This window comes from Eleutherodactylus coqui, chromosome 2 (genome assembly GCF_035609145.1).
Source record: "Eleutherodactylus coqui strain aEleCoq1 chromosome 2, aEleCoq1.hap1, whole genome shotgun sequence".
Lineage (NCBI taxonomy): Eukaryota > Metazoa > Chordata > Amphibia > Anura > Eleutherodactylidae > Eleutherodactylus > Eleutherodactylus coqui.
In genome coordinates this window covers 55,497,715-55,520,419 of record NC_089838.1, presented here as the reverse complement: position 1 = coordinate 55,520,419, position 22,705 = coordinate 55,497,715, and the positions used below count along the sequence as shown (strand labels likewise).

General features: G+C 45.7%; 1 protein-coding gene across 1 annotated transcript in view; it reads right to left on the bottom strand.

Moving 5' to 3' along the window:
* JADE2 (jade family PHD finger 2) overlaps nt 1–22,705 on the bottom strand; it is a 1,098,400-nt gene that overhangs the window by 602,886 nt on the left and 472,809 nt on the right. Inside the window, 1 exon segment of the mRNA XM_066591009.1 lies at nt 12,791–13,002. Coding sequence (XP_066447106.1) covers nt 12,791–13,002 — 212 coding nt within the window.

Genomic DNA, 22,705 nt, shown 5'->3' with positions numbered 1-22,705 from the left:
GGAACGTAGTAGAATTTCTCTCCATTTCTCTCGTCCTTTCTCTCCATCCACAACATAATAGTCTAGATCGGGAGAGAGAATGAGAAAAGGCAAACATGTTCCCGCCACTCTCATGAACTGAACAAGGGTCCGGAGGCTGCCGATGCGCAACAATGGTTGCGGCAGTTTACTTGTTTAGTAAGCTCAACAATCTCTCTTCTGCCAATTGGTTTCTGAAGACAACCTGCGTGAAGATGATGGCTGTGCTAGATAGCAGAAGAGAGAATGCTAAAGACAACGAACAGTTAAAACTGCCTCTCCCAAAGCTACCTGATCGCTACCTGATAACGAATGACTTTACATATTCTGCAAAGTGGGCCGCAAATTTCACGATTGAGTCTTCCACTGGATTAACCCCTTTGTGACGGGGCTATAGTAAAACTATGTCCTGCTATTGCAGGACGTGTATCGCGGGAGGTAGCGCCGCTTTCTCCCTCCATACAGCACGGGCATCAGCTGTTTATTACAACTGACACCCGCGGTCAATAGCCGCGCACGGCCATTAGGCTGATCGCAGCTATTAACCCTTTAAATGCCGCTGTCAATTCTGACAGCGGCATTTACATACCCCGAATGCTGTTCAGGGGTCCCGCAAGGGCCCCCCCCCCCGGTGAGATCGGGGTAGCCGTGCAGGTGTTATGGCAGCCGGGGGCCTAATGAAAGGGTGGCTTCATAGACTGCCTTTCCAAAAGCAGTATGACTCAATGCTATAGCATTACGTCCTACTGCAGTAGCGATCAAAGCATCGCATGTTGTAGTCCCCCAGAGGAACTTAAAACTAAAGTTAAAAAAAAAAAAATGTTTTAATCACCCTCCTTTTGCCATATCTATTCTTAAACAATAAAAATCATTCAATTTTAACTATGTATTTTGTATCGCTGCATCCGTACAAGTCCGATCTATCAAAGTAGCGCATTATTTTTCCTACACGGTAAACGTCGTCCGAGGAAAAAAAAACAAAACACTTTTAGTTACCCTGTGTCACAGAAATAACGCTATAAAAAGCGCACAAAAATTCGTATGTATTCAAAAATCATACTATCAGAAACTACAGGACATCCTGCTAAAAATTAGCCCTTGCTCAAGCACGTTGCCGGAGAAATAAAAACGGTATTGCGCAAATATTGAAGAAAAAAAATGCAAGTACTACAGCAGATGTCAATGCTGTGCAGTCGCAAATTACATTACACATTTAACAACAGTGAAAGGATAACAAAGGTTACTTACCGAAGGGTGATGAGCAGCCTTTCTTCTGCAGTGATCGCCTTCCTCATCCGCGTATCTTGGTAAGTAAGGTCCCAGCGCACCAGCTCCAGAAGGCGCTCAAAGGCCTCCATAGGCAGCCGACAGAAGGAAACCAACTTCTCCAGATGGCTGCAGAGAGAGAGAAAGAGAGAGCGGACAAAATTAAATAACAATTCTTTGTGCAACTTCAAACCTATTCACGTGCTGTACTTGACTTACTTTTTTAAATTCTGGAACAGACTGGCGAAATGGCCCTTGGTCCCCCTTTCCGTGAGCAGAGGATGGACCCAGTAGCGTCTGTGACGCCGGGAAGCACGATCAGTCTGCATTAGAAAATTGGCAAGAATTAATAAAACACATGGCCGCAATCGCACTGTAGTGCACAATGCATCAACAAACAACAAGGCAGCTAAGCACACAATTTCCAGTAAAAACATTGCTCACCTTTTTTGCTTTTTCTGCCTGCATTAAGACCAGCAGCAGCAGAAGTTTTCGGCGGTAAGCACGCCGGAGACGCAGTCTGTGTGCTGGCTCCATGATGTGGCTGCAACAGACAAAATGGCCAGGAATACAATGCTCTTCTTACCCTGTGCAGAAATGGGCGGGAACGATTACATCACAGGAAACAGTTTTGTTTTTTTTTAGAAGCCTAGAATCTGCACCTAAAATACACAAGCAAATCCGCAACTAAAACCGCATCTGTCATGAAAATTCCGCTGCGGTTTTTAACGCAGCAATGCTCCTGCGGAGTTACCTGCAGTAGAACCGCAGAGAAATACGCGGTGAAAACCGCATCTAAGGGCGCCCACCCACTGGCGATTTTTTTTTCTTTGCGTTTTGCGTTTTTCCTGCAGAGCAATTAGAATTGAATGTACTCCTGTCCACTGGCGTTTTGCGTTGCGTTGCGTTTTTTAACATAGGAACTGTCAGTTGCATATGTGTCCTTATTTTTCTCCTAATGCACCCACGAAAGTCAATGGAAATTAATGGAAAAGCCGCGAAAACGCGGCAAAAAACGCTGCGAAAAACGTGGGAAAAACGCCGCGAAAACGCGGCGTTTTTCACGCACGAAAATCGCAAACGCCAGTGGGTGGGTGCCCTAACTTTGGCCATTAGTTGCGGATTTGCCGCCAATGCGGCAGGGTTGCGGCAAATCCGCAACGAAAAAAACGCAATATATCCACGGTAATTCCACCCTGTGTGAACCCAGCCTTATAGGTTTAGTGCTTCTTTAGTAGTTTAAACACTTTGTTTGCTGTTTTTTCCCCTCTTTATCACATTGGTTTTCTTCTATTTCTAACCCTTTTATTTCTGTAAGGTATGAACCGCTCACAATAAGTATTTAGGATGCTTTCATACATTTCCCATTTATTTTCTGTATTCTTATTTTCGTGGACATTGTTCCACTCAATATGATTTGACCCCTCCCCCCAGTTTTCACCCCTGTCATTCTGTCAGGTCCATTGGTTAATATGAGGTCCAAAATGGCAATCCCCCAAGTTGGGTAAGGTAATTATCTTTATTAATTGACAGAATATTGTCACCTTTATGAGATTCGTGGGTTTCAGCTTCCCAGTTTATATCTGGATAGTTAAAATTCCCTATAATAATTAGCTCATTGTGATTTTCTGCTTCATTTATTTTCTTCAGTAACAGATTTTCATTAGCTTCTGTTATATTTGGTGGTCTATAGAAAACGCCCATGATTTTATTAATTGTTTTTCCCTCCATGTATTTCTACCCATACAGACTCCACATGTTCATCTCCCTCACATATATCCTCCTGTAGTGTGAGCTTTAAACAGGATTTTACATAAAGACAATGCCTCTCCCTTACCCGTGTTTATGATCCCTTCTGAACAGACTATAACCCTGTAAGTTCCACGGCCAGTCACAGCTTTCATCCAACCAGGTCTCCATTACTTCCACTATGTCGTAGTTTTTTCCTCAGACATTATTACTTCCAGTTAGTCTACTTTATTGGTCAGACTTCTAGCATTAGTCACTATATAGTTTGGAAGATTTGGTTATTTTTTATTTTAAGTGTATCCCTATTAACTATTCTGCTAGTTCTAACTTTACTAACTCCTCCCGCCACTCCACCACCATTTCCATTACTGAGTCCCAGGTCACTATCTTCCATACTAGCTCTGATTTCTCCCCCACTCCTTGGTTTAAACACTCCTTCAACCTTCTAGCCATCTTCTCCCCCAGTACAGCTGTCCCCTTACCATTCAGATGCAGCCCGTCCCTATGATGGAACCTGTAGTTGACAGCCAATTCAGCCCTTTCTCCAGTAACTCAAATCCCTCCTTTTTACACTGACTCTTGAGCTACTAGTTTACCTCCCTAATCTCCCGCTGCCTTTGCGTGGCACAGGTAGTATTTCAGAAAATACTACATTGGAAGTCTTTGCCCTAAGTTTACATCCTATTTTCCTGAAATCATTTTTAAGTACCTTCCAACTACCTCTAACTTTGTCATTGGTGTTCCTCACCAGCCTTTCCCAGTAATCTATCAACCCGATCTGTGATGTGTCGAACTCATGTGCCAGGAGCACAACCCACAGTTTGATGATCCCAGTCTTTGTGAAAGATTGCCTTGTCTGTCCTCCAAATAGTTAAGTCTCCCACTAGTAGGACCTGTCTAGCCTTCCCTACGCTCCTATTCCCCTTCTTACTAGAGTAGTCATCTCCCTGGCGGTCAGCGGGCATGTCGTTCTGCAGCAGTGCTAATTCTATAATGGCATCCCCCTGATCTGCCAACTTTGCAAACTTGTTCAGGTGTGCCAGTTCATGCCTGCTCAGTGAGCAGCAAACTTCTTGCTGCCATGTTGCCAATGGATCTCATTGTTGCAAGCTGCTCATTTAGATCCAGGAATTGAGCTTCCAAATGTGCAACAACCTCAAATTTCGCACAGCAGTATGCACCCTTGAACAGCTGTTCAGGGACTGCATACATGGCACAAGATGTACACCGGATGGCATTGTCAAACATGGAATACATTCTAAATGGGGATTGTATGTATAGATTAGATAAAAATATATATGCAAAAATAAGCAGTGATTAAAATAAACTAGTCTTCCAAAGTCCCTGAATCCAAAGTCACTAATCCCAAATCACACACTTAATAAACGATACACTTACAACACAGTACAGTTAGAAGGTGGCCAGGCACACTCAGCTCACAGCTCACTAAGGCCTCCCTCACACATGTGTTACGGTAAGCACCATGATTTAAATTGCGGCTCTTTGCATGATTGTACTTTTTTTTCGGCCGCAGGAAGCTGCGACCAACAGTGGAGGTTGGCATACCTCATCATTGATTAGGTGTGCTAATCGTCCAAAAATAGAACAGACAACGCTCGAGCGGCTGTCTGAGCGGTCCATTCAAAACAATTGGAGCATTATAGCGCAATTAGCATGGCGTTGAAAGCACCGGAAAAAATATGTGATTTTTGCCGCAATTTTCTGACTGCAAAATCGTGATCGCCTGTGTGGAACTAGCCTTAGGTTTTATTTAATACAGCTCTTATCCGTAGCACTTCTGTTCCTCCTCTATTTGGAGTGGGAGTCTTTGGAAGTTTTTTCACATATACATACACTTTTGTTTGTTGATTAAAGGGCTACTTCTATGTTATAAAATGATGGCATATTGCTAGAATATGCCATTATTTTAGGACTCCTGAGGGACTCACGTCTGGGAGCCCCACTGATCAGCTACTTACAGTGCAGAGGCACTGCAACACTACTCCATTCAAATGAATGGGATGAGTTGCAAATCCCAGTAAGGTTCAGCTGTGCAGGGTAAAAAACATGAAGTTACTGCAGCCCTAAATCAGCATGAAATTCTTCAGTTCCTAATACATGTAGTGCCTAAGAAAATAAATCTCAAAATGTTACATTTTTTTTAAAATAACATGTTTAAAAAATTCAATCAACAATGGGATAGAATATTGGTGATACTGATGATCCCCTATTACAGCACCACGCAACTCAGAAAATTGTATGGCACCTCAATACAGATATGTACATGACTTCAGACAGTCAGACACACAAGGCCCCCTAATGGCTGTTTTGATGGAACACAAATAGACAATTTCTTTATGCATTTATGCATTAATTGCAATTGGAAAAGGTGATACCTACTCGATAATCGGATTATCAGGAGTCTCCTTGACAGCACCAGCTGAGCAGGGGGTTGGATCCGATGACCCTGAGGTCCCTTCCAACTCTACCAGTCTATGAGATCGCCTCCTCCTGATAGGACAGGAACACAGAGGTTTAAAAGCTCCCCCCTTTCCCACCTTCCTCAGTGATTTCTAACGAACTCCCAGCAGTATCCGCTTTAACTAAACTATTACCTATACTGGTATATTTTAAAAAACAAAATTATATTTCTTTTATTGGTGCCGTCATGCAGACTCCTGAAAACCCGATTATCGGGTAGCTATAATCACCTTTTTCCCAGTCCTCTCCTCTACAACACCAACTCAGAACTACCAACTAAACCTCAGAACTACCAACTAAACCTATCTATTCACCTCACCTCAAAGAGTCTGGTGTCAAAGAAGGCACTAAGGCGCCAATAACTTTAGATAAATTTTATTGGTAGTTACTTTCCTGCTTCCTAACAGGGTTTGTGCTACCTTCTCGGAGAAGCCTCTTCCCAACAGCAAGGATTTTTCAGTATCCATGCTGTAAGTCGAAGGCCCATTATGATCGGATGTCTCAAAGGATCTTGTGTCAGAAGGTCGGCTGAGCAGGCAGGAGGACTGGGTCTTGTAGGCCCAAGTTTTTTAAAAGCCCGAACCAGCTCCTTCTTGGCCAGTATGGAGCTACCAGGATGAGAGTGCATTTCTTCAAGTGGAATTTCTGGAGGACATTGGGGATTAGCGGGATTGGGGGGAATGCGTAAAACAATCCTGAGCCAATACCTCTACCTGATCCCCTAGTCTTAGGAAGAAGAATTTCTCCACCTTGTGGTTTCCTCTTGATGCAAAAGGGTCCAACTATAGAATTTCCCATTTGTTGGTTAGGAATTTGAATGCTTCCTGGGAAAGGGACCACTCTCCCGGGTCTATGCGATTCCGGCTGAGGTAGTCTGCTTTTTGATTTAAGGTGCCTTTTAGGTGGGTTGCTGATAATGATAGGACTCGCTCCTCTGCCCAGCAAAAGATCTTTTGGGAGAGGTCCTGCAAGGATGGGAACTTTTGTTCCCCCCTGATGTTGGATGTTAGCAACTGCCATGAGTCACGACTGGGGTCCGGAAAGTCTCTGAAAAACCTGCAACCCCTGTCCCTACCAACTTGACCCCTGGGTTAAGCCCCAGGGTGACAACTGGACGATGGTCCCTACACTTTCCAGGAAAGCGGGACACGGGAACTGACAGACAGACACTGGAATAAATAACACTAAGGCAAAGTTCCTGGCTTGGAACTGCGTCCAACTTTTCCCAGTTTATTATCCACCCTAAGTACTGGAGGAGGTGTATAATCGTCGCCAGATGTTCTTTCAGGAGTTCCCTGATTTCTGCTATAACTAGGATATCGTCCAAGTATGGCACTATCAGAACTAATTTCTGTCTCAGGTATGCCGCTAGTTCTGCCATGATCTTGGTGAAGATATGGTGGGGGGGGGGGGGGGGCATCGATATCCTGAAAGGAAAGCAGGAATATTGAAAATGCCTTGTACTTTCCCCCATGTGTAGCGCAAACTTGAGTAATTTCTGCGAGTCCGTATGAATCGGTATATGGAAGTATGCGTCCTTTAGATCTATGGACATCATGAAGGCACCTTGCTTTGTTAGTCTTACTGACGAGTTCACTGACTCCATCTTGAATTTCGATATTTTATTTGTGCATTCAGAGGCTTTAGATTTATGATCATACAGCATTTTCTTTATCAAAAACAGTCTGGAGTAATGACCCATAGCTCTTTCTATCTGAGAAACCGTGGTGACTGCATTCAACTTCAGCAGGTCCCAAATCCCTTGCTGTAGGAGATGTAATTAATGGCCTGAGCCTCCTGTTGTTAGAAATTTTTTCTGAGGGTGAGATACAAATTTATTTTTGGTATCCCTGGTGTAGAATTTGGGGACTCAAGATGCTTTCGCATAATGAGGCCCACCTGTCTGCAAAAGCCTTTAATCCCACCAAGACAGGATGGTGTCATGGCCTTGGTTTGGGGAAATTCCTCTGATGAGGGCTAAAGAGGAATCCCCTGCCTTTACCCCCTTTGCGGTAGCTCCACCTGCCTGTCTTGCCTTCACCCTTATAGGGTTCTGACTGCTGCATGGGGGCCCGAAAAAAGGACTTCTTTCTTTGTTGCCTCTCTTCTGGGAACCCATTTTTCCTATCAGACGCTTTTGCAAGAATTTTTTCCAGGTCCGGGCCAAATAAAAATTGCCAGCGAAAGGGGTGCAAACATAATTTATTTTTCGAGATTAGATCGTCCTACCAGGATTTTAGCCACAGCATCATAGTAACATAGTATGTAAGGCTGAATGAAGACAATGTCCATCTAGTTCAGCCTGTTTATCCTCCTGTGCTGTTGATCCGGAGTAAGGCAAAAAACCCCAAGAGGCAGGAGCTAATTACCCTTTTTGGGGGAAAATCAGACTAATCCCTGGATAGACCTCTAATAGTTCCTACCTGCCTGTATTCCCGGATTAGCAATTAACCTAAGATTTATATCCTGTAATATCCTTCCCCTCTAGAAAGACATCAAGTCCCCTTTTAAACTCCTCTATGGATTTTGCCATCATCACATCCTCAGGCAGAGAGTTCCACAGTCTCACTGCTCTTACAGTAAAGAACCCTTTTCTGTGTTGGCGATGAAAACTGCTTTCTTCTAGACGTAGAGGATGCCCTCTCGTTACTGTCGCAGTTCTGGGTAGCAACAGATCATGGGAGAGATCCCTGTATTGTCCCCTTATGTATTTATACATAGTTATTTGATCACCCCTTAGCCATCTTTTTTCCAGGATAAATAATCCCAATTTGGATAGCCTCTCTGGGTATTCCAGTCCCTTCATTCCATGTATTAGTTTAGTTGCTCTTCTTTGAACCCCCTCAAGCACTGTAACATCTTTCCTGAGCACTGGTGACCAGAACTGTACGCAGTATTCCATGTGAGGCCTGACAAGTGCCTTTATATAGTGGGAGGATAATGTTCTCGTCCCTCGCCCCTATACCACTTTTAATGCACCCTAAGACTCTATTAGCATTTGCAGCAGCTGACTGGCATTGGTTACTCCAGTTTAATCTACCATCCACTAGTACCCTCAGGTCTTTATACATATCACTTTTCCCTAGCATTACCCCATTTAGTGTATATTGGTGACAGCCTTCTAGTGGAGTTTGATAGTGCTGCAGAGCAAGTTGATAGCTTAACTGTTTCGGCTGATGCGTCGGCCATGACATTTTTGGCCATCTTCAAGACCGGGAGGGAATCCAGAATTTGTTCTTATTAGATATGTGTATGTCCAACTGATATAGCCACATGCTTAGGGTTCTGTGGCTGCAACGCCAGGTTTGAGTAGACTGGCTGCTGCCTCCCAGGTTTTTTTCAATAGGCCCTCTGCTTTTCTATCCATAGGGTCCCTCAGCTGTGTGGCATCTTCAAATGGTAGCATCGTTCGCTTGGCCACTTAAGCCACAGGGACATCCACCTTGGGTATTTCCTCCCAATCCGCACTCTCCTCCTCCTAAAATGGGTAGCATCTCTTGATTCCCTTAGTTGTAAAGGATCCCGTATCAGGTTTACACCATTCTTTTTTAATCAACTTGTATTTATGGACTGGAAAAGTGTGTCTACGCCTTTCCCCTAGCCCCCCGGAAAGCCCATCCTGAATGGTGCGAGGTTGCCTGGGTTCTTCTATCTTGAGGGTAGCTCTGACTGACTTAAGTTCAGAGAGTTCCTCCTAATTAAACCAAAACTTCCTATAGTCGTCCTCGTCCAGGTACTCCTCTGGAGCTAGATGTTCCTTGAAATCTAAGAACGAGGTATTCCTCTCGGAGTCTGAATACTCAGCTGAGCTACAGGGCTTCCTAAAGTTCTTTGACATGGATGCTGTAGCTGGATGTATGGATTGCGATCTCAGGGTTGAGCGAACTTCTTCCCTGATTAACTGCCTAATATCCTCCATAAACCCGCGCAACTCTTCTTTAATTACTTTGGCTATACAAAGCTTGCATAGTGGTTTGCTGTATGCGGAGGTCAATCTTAAGCGCATTTTTTGGCCTCGCTTTTGGTGGGTCTATTTTCTTGTCCCCCTAACAGCAACACGGAAATGCAAGTAAATGTATCAATATTACAAACAAACATAACATACAATTTAGGCTGGGGTCACACAGGGCGGATTTGCCGCGGTTTTGCCGCGGATTGCCGTTGCAGTGCAATGCAGCACAAATGAGATTTGCCAAAAAGCTGTTCTCACAGTGCAGATTTTTTCCGCACAGCCACAGTGCGGAAATGCAACTGCGTTGCGGTTTTAAAAGATGCAGCATGTTCATTCTTTGGTCGTTTCCGCAGCGCTTTTTTGTCCATAGACCTCTATGGACGCAGCCAAAACTGCACCAAATACGTGACAAAAGTAAAAAAGCGCTGCGGAAAAAAACGCTTGCGGATTTTTCCGCACGAAAATCTGCATCAAAATTAACCTTTGAAGCGGTTTTGCCGCAGAAGCAGTTCTTCTGCGTCAAAACCGCAACGGAAAAACCGCAGCAAAACCGCAACAAATCCGCCCTGTGTGACCCTAGCCTAAGCATTTTTTACCCAATGGACTACTTACACCTCCCAAGGTAGTAGCCGGTTCAGGAATGTCCAGTGCTGGAATACTCATTCTTGCAGTACTGCAGACCCCCTATGAACAGAAAGCTTGTTTTGCAGAGCTTTCTTAGTATCCACTGATATCTTCTCTCAGATTCCTTTTTTATTTATTTTTTTTAATTTGGCAACCGCCACCCCTGGCCACGCTGACGTCGTTGCGTCATCAAGACAGCCATATGACGCTGCAGGCTCTGCCCCCCACCAGCACCGCTGCCTAGGGGAGCTTTAGAGCACCACGCCCACTGCTATGCGGGCCCGCGGCATCCACATGCACCAGGCCCGCCGGGAGACAGAGAGGAGAGACTACGGCCCCTCTGTAAAACCCCCGATGGGTCGCGGTGGGAGGAATCCGGCCTAGGTTTACCACCCAATGCAGCGTCCCAGGAGATGATCTTTGGGAAGGGAGGAACAACTTCCTGACCTCTGATCCCAGTAAGTATCCTTCTAGAAATTCCAGCACCTCTCTGTGATCCTGCCTCATGACCGGACAGGAAAACACAGAGGAAGGTGGGAGAGGGGAGGAGCTTTTAAACATCTCTGTGTGTTCATGTGCTATCTGGAGGAGGCAATCTCAGCTGGTGCTGTCGTGAAGATGACTGGGAAAATAAAGGCTGATCAAAAGAAGAGAATGAGAATAAAGGTGCGATTGTTGATTTTAAACAGTTTTCTATATTTAGTGTTCTTTTCACTGTAGGCTGAGTTCTATTAAAGTGAATAGAACTCAAGGCTCTTGTACACGGGACAATTATTGTTGCTGGTTGTTCAGGGGTTTTGAAAAATAATTGTCCTGTGTAAAAGAATACCCTGGTGAGAGTTGTTCAGTCATTCAGTTTTAAACATGCTTAAAAACCGAATGACCATCGTTCAGTATAAACAGCAGTACAGTGATCCCTCTGTACGTTCCAGAGACCCCCCCCCCCCAATAAATGAAAATCAGCAAAGTAGCGGCATTATATTTACACAAATCAATCTGTCAGGTGAACTGCCAAACATTCGATAAAGTGAACAAAAAGACCGATGCTACAATCAGTGAGACGATTCGCCAATCAGCCCCCAGGATACAGAACACATTCCATCAGCCAATAGTGTGCCGTGTACAATCTCACGTTGACAAACGCTAGTGGTGTACTGTATTTCCTGTATGTATCGCAAAATACCACGATATAGCGAAAAACACTGCGAAAACAGAATTATATATGGTCTGTCTAAAATCTGCAATGCACTGAAGCCGCAATCATTGAACCGCGATATAGAGAGGGATGACTTTATGTAAGTACTGAATGACAGCTGCTTACAGTGACTGGAGAGCGGTGGGGGAAGAGCAGGGAGAGAATTCTCCTCCAGCCGCCCCACCTCCTTGCTGGCTGCGCTGTGAGCGATCTAGTGATAATCGCTCCTGTGTAACAGCTCCCCAGCGAGTGTAAACAGGGTCCAGTGTCGAGTATCGTTTGTATCACAGCTCATCCCGTGTAAAAGGGCCTTTAATCAGCATACTAATCTGGGCCACTGTGCAATGTACAGAGCTGTCTGCTTCCTGCAGCAAAACAGCTATAAGTACAAGGACAATCTCTTTAATAATAGGCTACAACTACCCATTCTGTAGTCATCTCATTATAATTACAAAAAGGAATATAATGAAAGAAAAAAACTAACAATGATCGACCGCTTTATAAGCAACACCCATCTAGTAGCATGTTGAGACTCTTTTGGCCTTTAGAACTGCAGTAATTCATTGTGACATATTCCACTAGGTGCTGAAACAATTCTGCATGAATATTAGCGCATGCTGACAAAATAGGTTCTTGCAGTTGTCGCATAGAAAAAAAGTATCAACATGCTCTTTACAGCTGAGAAGAAGCGTTCATTGATTCATGCTACTTGTGCCTAAGGGCGCCCACCCACTGGCGATTTTTTTTTCTTTGCGTTTTTCCTGCAGAGCAATTAGAATTGAATGTACTCCTGTCCACTGGCGTTTTGCATTGCGTTGCGTTTTTTAACATAGGAACTGTCAGTTGCATATTATTTTTCTCCTAATGCACCCATGAAAGTCAATGGAAATTAATGGAAAAGCCGCGAAAACGCGGCAAAAAACGCCGGGAAAAACGCCGCGAAAACGCAGCGTTTTTCACGCACGAAAATCGCAAACGCCAGTGGGTGGGCGCCCTTATTCTGATTTTTGCAACTAACTAGACAACATATTTGCACTGCTCTGTGAGCCCTTTTTTGTGCTACTTTTGCCATTGAAGTCTTGCATTTCCGTTTTTTAAGATGGCAATGGCACTCAAATTGGTTTGCTATTCTTATAGCACATCTGTGCTAATTTGTAATAAGTTCTGCATTTGGACATGTTAGTTGGAACATGCATCCCAAGTAAGCAAATGTGATACTTCTTGAAGGGATGATAGAACTTCCCCACAAAACTCTTCCTGCAATAACAGTCTTTGGCCAGTTCAAACCTTGTAGAGAATAAAGCAAAGTTAAGACCGTAGACATCAAATATACAGTATATAAATATATACAGTAATGTTACCTTCCAGCACACAAATAAATTGAATATTATTATAATAAATGTTTTGTGTAAAAGCCCAACACTGCATCATCTAGGTTGTAAATCAGGGCACCACCATTTCACTTGCAGTACGCGTGATATGTGTAGAGCATTGCTTTCCTTTACCTGGTGCACGCAGACATTGCATTTATCACAGAAAACCATCTCATTTCCGTCTTCCCCTTCAGGTGAGCGGCACACATCACAGACAACATCTTCATCATATTCGATCCCCAAACCTTCCTCAGTCTCAATGGCAACATTCATATTCTCATTGCAAAGCATCTCTATCTTCTCCAGAACCTTCTCAAGGGTGAGTTCATCCAGCAGCGGCATCTCTGTAGATGAACAGGTAAAATGCATGAAGAGAATTAAGTCAAAAATTAAAAGAAGAGTATTAACCCCTTTCCGCTCTAGGATTTACATTTATGTCCTGGAGCGTCGGGGTATGTATAAAGAGAGATTGCGGTGCAGCCACTCTTCATACAGTGTGCGTGTCAGCTGTTTATTACAACTGACACTCGCGGGCAATAGCTGCATTCGGCCACGCTGCCGCTCGCAGCTATTAACCCTTTAAATGCCCCTGTCAATTCTGACAGTAGCATGTAAATCTCCAGAACGATGTTCAGGGGGCCCGTATGCCCCACCTCCCCTACACATGAGATCTCAGGGAGCCGTACAGGTGTTATGACAGCTGGGGTCCTTCTGAAAGGCTCCAGGGCTGCCTTAGCAGACTGCTATCAAACCGTCCCCGTGGGGTTGCTTTATAGACTGCCTGTCAAATCACAGTATGACGTAATGCTATAGCATTACGTCATACTGCAGCAGCGATTAAAGCATCGCTAGTTGTGGTCCCCAAGGGGGACTTTTTAAAAGAGTGTAAATAAGATCAATAACATTTTATTAATTGTAAAAAAAAAAAAAGCAATAAAAGTTTAAATAGTCAGCAACTCAGAGGAAGCACTCACCCATTCATGAATTCATGAATGGGTGAGTGCTGCCTTTGATTGGCTAAGCGCAGGGACCAATCAGAGGCAGCTCTCATCTGTCATTCAATAGCTGAGAGCTGCCTCTGATTGGTCACAGTGCTCAACCAATCAGAGGCAGCCCATTCAGCAGCCGGGGATTTTAAATCCCCGCCTGCTGAATACTACTCAGAGCAGTGCAGGAGAATAGCTGGCTGAGCCCCGGCAGCTGCCGAGAGGTGAGTATCGATTTTTAATTTTATTTTTTTTTACACATTTTTGGATTGATTTTCAGGCAAGGGCTTGTATTGGAAGCCCTTCCCTAAAAAGCACTGCAGCGCTTGCAGGCAGCCAATTGCTTTCAATGGACCCGGCTGTATTGCCAGCTCCATTGAACTCAATGGGAGAACATCGCACTCCTCTGTAGCTGTGGCACAGCTGTGACAGCTGTGGCAGAGGATCGCAATCTTCAGTAAAAGAACCAATGGTCTCCTATAAAAGTGTTCACACAAACGAACTTTATGTGCAAAATACTCACACTTAACAAACATAGAACATGCAACTGCAAGGCTTCCATCTAAGGCCCGTTGTGCGTGAAAAGCTAGGACCTGACTAGAGATGAGCGAGCTTACTCGCTAAGGCAAACTACTCGAGCAAGTGGTGCCTTATGTGAGTACCTTCTCGCTCGTCTCAAAAGATTCGGGTGCCGGCGGGGGAGAGCGGTGAGTTGTGGGAGTGAGCAGGGGGGAGAGAGTGAGAGATCTCCCCCCCCCCCCCCATTCCTCCCAGCTCTCCCCCGCCGGCACCCGAATCTTTTGAGATGAGCGGGCAAGTAGTTGCCTAAGGCACTACTCGCTCGAGTAGTTTGCCTTAGCGAGTACGCTCATCTCTAGACCTGACCTATCTGTGGTGCGTGATACGTGGAGGTTTCCATAGACTCCTATGAGAGCTGGATAACACGCACCACGCAGCTCCGATCGTGTGAACGGGAAATTTCACTGCAAATTTAGCTTGAGACCTAATAGCTGGAAAGCGCCCATTCACTAAAAAAATTTTAAGTGCAGTGTAGCCACAATCTTTTTAGGTGCCTATACTGTGCTAAAACCACACTTGTGTGAACGAGCCCTTTGAATGTGTTTTATACATGGTTTTAATTTTGTTTTTACGGGTTTTTTTAAGTTGTCATGGTGAAAGACCCAAAATCTACATGTATGCCCACTTGGCTGCTATACTTCCAGCACTGACAGCTGTTTGATTCCATTTATGATGATACGTATGAACCCTGTAGGATTCCTTCTGTGTTGATAGGATAACAATGCATGTGCTGAACACATAATATCTGTATGAGTACATATGTGGGTGTCCCACACCCTCCTGAAGAGATTCTTAGCAGTGTACTCTATTTTTTGATGGCTATTGTGTCCTTTTTTGCTGCACTTATGGATATTCTTTCTCTTGTGGCTGTTCGTTTGATCGAATGTTTTGGCGACATATATTAGCGATCATTTTCTGATCTGCTGGTAACTGTAGGGTGTGTTATTGATTTGTCTAATTCATGATTTAAACAAACACTTATATGAATATACTGGGTTTTCTAGGGGGCTTTCTCTTTCTGCCATTATAAAATGGCGCCATCTGCTGGCTAGAACCAGTACTCCAGTATGTGACATGCCGTAGAGGCCCCCGACAACAGAGCGGACAGCAATATACAGTAAAAATACCCTGCAGACATCAGAGCTGCACAGGCTTCAATCAGAATGTAGGAAGACATCAGACAGTGGGTTGGAAAAGGTTAAACATCGTATATTTTGTGTGATCTCTATTGGTTTGCACCTCTAACGTGTGATTACAATCTCACAAGATTTTGTGATTTTTTTTAATTTTTTTTTTCCCCCGCGTCTACGCACTTAAGAGTCTGGGACACTATTGATTGTGAATGGCGGGCGCCATGATGGGTGTGCACGATGAGATGTAGGTGTTTTTCACCATGATGTACCGTATTTTTCGCTCTATAAAATGCACTTTTGTCCCTCCAAAGTGGGGGGAAGGGGGTGGAGCATGGACGCCGAGCGTGATGGCTGCTTGAGAGCTGCGCTCCTACAAGCAGGCACCCACAGAACCTCTTAGCAGCGGTGAACAGCCACAAAAAATGGGCAAAACTACAAAAGAAAGGGGCACAGACCTGCAGGGCACTCCCTGACCGACCAAAATGCAAGTAGAGGTGCAGCGTTTCTTCAGGGAACGGAGCACTCGCTCCCCGCGGCCCCCAGCCAAGATGGCGCCGGCAAGAGAGCTCATCCCTGCTCTAAACAATGCGGAGGAAGAGGAGCCGCTCTCAGAGGGGGAGGATGGCGAAGTTGTTTCTAAGGGCTTCATGAAAAGCCTAATTTCACAAGCCCTGCGCCCCATCAGCTCTGACCCAGCTGAGATAAAGGAAGATTTTAAACAGCTGGGGCACAGAGTGGAAGATCTGGAATCCACCTCAGCTGCATCTATCTCTCACTCTCTGCAGTTAGAACAAGCATTAAAGGAGCAGCACGCACACCTGAACAGAGCGCTTCTACTTCAGGAAGATCTCGAAAACAGGAATCGGAGCAATAATTTACGCTTTAAAGGTATTCCTGAATCCTGCGCCAATGAATCACTTGCAAAAGTCGCCAAAGAAATTTTTGACACTCTGTTAGGAGAGGAAAGAGCATCTTCCATTTGCATTGAAAGGATCCACCGAGCCCTCAGACCCCCGCCTAGTACTTCGGAGCCCCCCAGGGATGCTATTTGTAAGTTGCTTGCCTTCCCTGACACGGCCACGGTTCTAAGAGCGGCCAGAACCCACAGAGAGCTGAAATATGCGGATTCTCCAATTCTGATTTTTCAGGACTTAGCACCATCCACCCTAGCGAAACGCCGCGCTTTACGATCCTTGCTAGAGGTCCTTAAATCAATGGAGATAAAATATGCCTGGCTCTTCCCCTTTGGCCTCAGTATCCTCCTCAAGGGCAAAAAATGTAATGTGCGCACCACGGAGGATATGCAGGGACTGTGAGGACTCCTGGATATTGATCCTGTTGAGCTTCCAAACTGGCAACCAATCCCAGACCCACCTCAGTTCCAACGTTTGGAGAACCCAAGAAACTGGCTCGTCGCGGGCAACTCTAAATCCCCTAAGGGGAAAAAGAAAAAACCTAGGCAGAACTCATTAGGACCAGAAACACCTAGGTCCATAATCTCCTTGTCTTGATTCTCTTGCGTCAGAAGGGGTCCCCCGAGCAGGCAGTGCACCACCTACTCTGCTGGGCTCCTTAAGGGGCTCACATCTCTCTTTCCTTCCACCGCATTTATCTGGCAGTTCGGAGAGGCATGGACAAGGTGGACTGTATTGACCCTAGCTCCCCGGGAGCCTTGCCAGGGAACGCAAGAGAACTGTACCCTCTCTTACCCTCCGGCGCATTCTTCAGCGAACTGTTGCTCCCTATTCGCAACCTACAGACCATTGCCGGCTTGCATTTTCATATGTTTCGCTATCTGTTTTGTTTACCGTTCAAATGTATTCTTCTTGGGCGTCCAGCCCTTGTTCTTCCTTTTTGGAGGACGATGTGGGTGCCTGTACTGTCCAGGCCGTAACCAGTACTCTGACCTCCCGACAGGGTCCGTGACCCCACCAGATCTCAGTAGACCGCCCACCAGGTGGACTCAGGATTGGGAGTCTTGGACCCCCCTGCGTGCACTTAAATTAAGTATTACTGCCAGCAGAGATCTTCTGCTGATTTTGTTCCACTTTTTCGCTGGTACTAAGATTACTGTTTGTCTTTACCCCTCCCTTTCCCCTTCTTTCCCGCCCCCTCTTTCCCTCTTCCTTCCCGTACCCAACCTTACCTCTTCTCCATCTGGGGGTTCCTCCGAGGGGTGTTGGTGCAGGAGACCCTCCTCTCATAAGTGTTTATTTTATTACTTGCTCTCACGCCAAACCATTTTCTTTCCTTGACCAGGTGACTCGTCATGGGTGGACTCCGTTTCACGTCCTTTAATGCCAGAGGCCTCAACTCGCCCTCAAAATGCCACAACCTCGAGCTGCTTCTAAGGAGGTATGATACCAAAATCCTCTTCCTTCAAGAAACCCACTTTTAGGGAAACAAATCCTTCCCCCTCCCAGGGAAGCTCTTCCCCAAAGCATTCCACAGCACTCACCCCTCATCGGCCTCGAAAGGGCTCTCCATATTTTTACACAAAACAATCAATTTCGTTGAGGAGGCTCAGTATAAGGACGATGAGGGTAGAGTCCTTTACATAAGAGGAACAATCAACAACACCAGAATGACCTAAGCCAACATCTACGCACCTAATGTAGAGCAGATACCCTGGTTACTCAAACAACTAGAAATTTTAAAACATTTTGGAGCGGGCCAGGTTATATTAGCAGGAGATTTCAACGCCACCCTTAATCCCGCACTAGATTCATCTTCTGGCCGATCTCATGTCTCGCAAACCAAGTTGAGGAGGTTGGGCAAGCAGCTTCAGGAACTAGGCCTGGTGGACGCGTGGCGTTCTCTACACCCTACCATAAAAGACTATTCATATTTCTCTTCAGTGCACTCCACGTTCCAGAGGCTGGATTATGTCCTGGTCTCCTCCACCCTCCTCACGTCCCTGATCAGGGCAGACATTGATACAATGACGATATCGGATCATGCCCCGGTGCATGTGACTCTGCGGACACCCCAGCCGCTCTCTAGGGAGTGGAGATGGTCACTCAACACATCCCTCCTTGACCAATTAGAAGATAGGGAACAGTTATCCACCCTATTAGAAGAATACTTCCATCTCAACTCCTCGGAAGAGACGGAGACACCGATCGTCTGGGAGGCCCATAAGGCGTACATGCGCGGCCTACTGATTGCCTTGGGCTCACGCATCAAAAAACGCACACAAAAAGCAATAGACGAGAAGCTAATACAGATCGCTAAACTAGAGCTGACAGCGAAGCTTTCCCAAACGAAACAAAATTTAACTAATCTCACAGCTCTTAGAGCATACCTGAAGCTTATTCTCACCTCTAAATTCAATAAAAAACAACTACACTTTAAACATAAGATATATGCTCAGGGCAACAGAGGAAGCAAGCTCATGTCCGCGCTGATCAAAAAAGCCCGGGCAAAGAACCAGATTAGTGCAATCAAATATCCCTCGGGTGCAACTCTGACTACTTCCAAGGACATAGCAGACGAGTTCCAAAAATTTTATTCAAACCTTTATAACCTAAAAAAGGCTCATAACCCTCCCCCCTCAGACCACCCCTCCGCCCAAATAGACAAGTTCCTACGTCAGCTTGATATGCCAAGATTAAACCCTTTGGAGGCCTCTTCCCTGGTCGTGCACGTTACGCAAGAGGAGGTAGAGGAGTTGATAGCCTCTAGCCCCCCCAATAAAAGCCCAGGGCCGGATGGACTCTCTGTCCAGTATTATAAAGCATTTCTTCCAGTACTAAAACCAAGACTAACAGATCTTTTCAATAAGCTGATGGGGGCTGCATCCCTGCCAAGGCCATCTCAGGAAGCTCACATTACCTTGATCCATAAGGAAAATAAAGACCTGGAATTATGCGGAAGCTACCGCCCTATATCATTAATTAACTTGGATATGAAACTCTGGGCTAAATTACTAGCAAAAAGACTGGAACCCTTTATGACCTCCTTGATCGATGTGGAGCAGGCAGGTTTTGTCAGGGGAAGAGAGGGGAGAGATAACTGTCTCAGACTACTCCATGCGGCCAGATACGCTCAACATCATAGGATACCCCTTGCACTAGTAGGTATTGACGCCGAAAAGGCTTTTGATAGGGTCGACTGGCTTTACATGGAGAGAGTCCTGCACTATTTTAATTTACCCGTGCAATTCATTCACGCAGTCTTCTCGCTTTATGCCTGCCCGTACGCAAGGCTTAAAATCAATGAGATTCTCTCCCCTCCCTTCCTCATAAAAAACGGCACTCGGCAGGGATGCCCCCTCTCCCCCTCGCTCTTCATCCTAACCTTAGAACCCCTGCTTTTGAAAGTCAGACAGGACTCGGGATGATATTGCCTTTCTAAGTACTAATCCTCAAAAGAGTCTGCCCAGACTCATGGAGCTACTTGAGGAGTTCGGAGCGATCTCTAATTTCAAGATTAATTTTGCTAAATCAACAGTCTTGAATATTTTCATACCGTGAAAACAATGCAATCTGCTGAGAACCAATTCCCCCTTTACCTGGGCATCCTCTGACCTGGAATACCTAGGCATCAGACTGACCAAAAAGGCAGAAGACTTATATAATGCAAACTTTGTCCCACTTATCCACCGGATTAAACAACTTATTAAATCATACGATATCCCCTGCGTTTCGTGGTTTTGGGAGGAAAAATATTATAAAATCATATGTCCTACCCATTATATTATACAAGATTAGAATGCTCCCCATTCATCTCCCTGCCAATTTCTTCAAACTACTGCGCTCGATCTTCTCGGGATACATGTGGAGGCGGAGGAGACCGAGACTGGCGAATAGCCTGATGATTAGGAGGAGCACCGAAGGCGGCATAGACCTCCCCAACCTCTACGATTTTTACCACGCGTCCCAACTTTGCTACTGGTGGGACCTATCCTAGACAAAAAGTGATAAACTTCTCATAAAAATAGTGGAAGGTTACAATAGGATCCCCTTGGCTGAAGAACTATGGATTCCCGCGAGTAAACGCTACAAAGCCAAAGCCTTCAATCCACTCCTGAGAGGCCCATGCGAGATATGGGATGGGCTTAGACCAGATCTTGCCCCGGCTCCTTCTCCTATTTTCCCATTGTCCATCATCCCCAAAATCCTGAATCCGCACCTTGGCTCTGATTCTGCCTCGATATGGAGGAAATTTAAATCACTCTCCCTATCCAATCTACAATCCCTCGCCCACCTTCCCCCCACTACTATCCCACAAAAGCTACTACCAGAGGAGATATTCTCCTTTCTCGAACTTGCTCAAGTGTCGGGCATTTTTAAAGAGTTCACCAGCTTACATAAATCCACCAGACCTCTCACCACTTTTGAGAGGGCTTGGTACGAAAACAAACCCTCCCACAAAAAAATTGCCTTTTTACGTATAAACTTTATTTCCCCGCATCAGTCCTATAAACCAGCATTTCTTTCTTCCTGGGAAGGGGAGCTGGGCATCCGACTCACAGCAGAGGAGACCAAAACGATTCTATATACCTCCTTTGGCTTATCCCCATGTGTACTCGCTCAGGAGGCACATTATAAACTACTAGTCAGGTGGTACCAGACCCCGCAATGGCTATTTGAACATAAACTCGCTCCCCAAGAAACTTGCTGGAGATGAAAGAGTGAGGTAGGATCATACCTACACATTTGGTGGTCTTGCCGGTCCTGGCCCCTTTCTGGAAGGGGGTTGAAAAAATTATCCATGAAATCGCTCCAAACACCCCTGTCTCCCCTGATGTAATCCTCCTATGGAGACCTCTTAAGCATTTTCATCCGTTAAAAAATAAACTGGTGGCTCTCCTATTAGACACCGCCAAATCCCTAATCCCGCGTCTGTGGCTACAAAATTCAGCCCCAACATTGGAGCAGTGGAAGGAGAGGATTGAAAATTTATACTCTTTGGAAGAACTACACAGCTGGTCGAGAAACACACACACGAAAAGTTTATCCTGACCTGGGCTCCATGGCAAAGAGTGAGGCTTATGGCTCTGTGAGACGAGTGAGACGGGGTCCTCCACGATCCCCCACTGCCCTCTTTCGCAGGTCCGTTGCACGTTACATGGTACCCTCAGACTCCTTCTCCCCCCCTCTACCCAGACCTTGCCCTTACCCCCCTTCCCCCACTTTCCCCCCTTCCCTTCCCCCCCCCCCCCCTTCCCCCCTTGTATGTTCCTCAGTTTGTTATCTTTCTTTCTCTGCCTTGCGGATTGGTCTCTGGAGGAAGACTACTGGGAAGGATTCGATTTACTACGCTCTTCCTAATGCCTCCCGCGTAAAGGCCGACCGCATAGGTCAATACTATCCGGAGTCCAATGACCTGTGTCTTATTATACTCTGTATGTAAGCGTGTGTCATCCGCGGAGCAATAGGTCCCGGATATCTGCTTATCCTTTGTTATCCCTGTATATTTGTGAAACTTCAATAAAAATTTCATTTGAAAAAAAAAAGTGGGGGGGGGGAAAGGTCAGTGCATCCTAAAGAGCGAACATGGCATAATTAGACCCAACTGTCAGCTGAAAAGCATTGAAAATCCTTCCCACAGCTGCCAGCTGTTTGCATACATACAAAGCCAGCACAGCAGAGCCGCCCACCCAACAGCTGATTGCTGGGGTGAGGGAGCAGCAGGAGAGCAGAGCAGCCCATACAACAGCTGATTGTTGGGGGCGAGGGAACAGCAGGAAAGCAAAGCAGCCTGTACAACAGCTGATTGCATGGGGCGGGGGAACAGCAGAGCAGCCTGTACAACAGCTTATTGCTGGGGGCGGGGGAGCAGCAGGAGAGCAGAGCGGCCCTACAAGAGCGGATTGCTGGGGGCTGGTGAGCAGCAGGGAGCTCAGTAATCAGCTGTTGGATGGGTGGCTGGTGGCTCCTGCTATGGATCAGCCAGTGTGCTAAAGATAATAGGTGAGCTGCATAGTAGCGCGCAGAACACAGCTGATTAGTGAGAGAGCAACACAGCTACATAGTGGAGAGGAAGGGGAAGAGGAAGGGGAAGGAGAAGAGGGAGAGGAAGAGGGAGGGGGAAGGAAAGGAGAGGGAGGGAAAGAAAGATCTGTCTGTACGGTGTATATATTTGTGCCTAGTTATGCACAAATGAATACACAATACATAACCATTAGAGATGAGCGAGCACACTCATCTGAGCTTAATGCTCGTTCGAGCATTAGGGTGTTCGAGATGCTCATTAATCAAGACGAGCACCACGTGGTACTCGAGTCATTTCCATTTCCTTCCCTGCATGTTTAGCACCATTTTTTAGCCAATAGACATGCAGGGAAGGCATTACCACTTCCTCCTGTGACGTGCCAGCCCTATCCCACCCACCTGCAGTGAGTG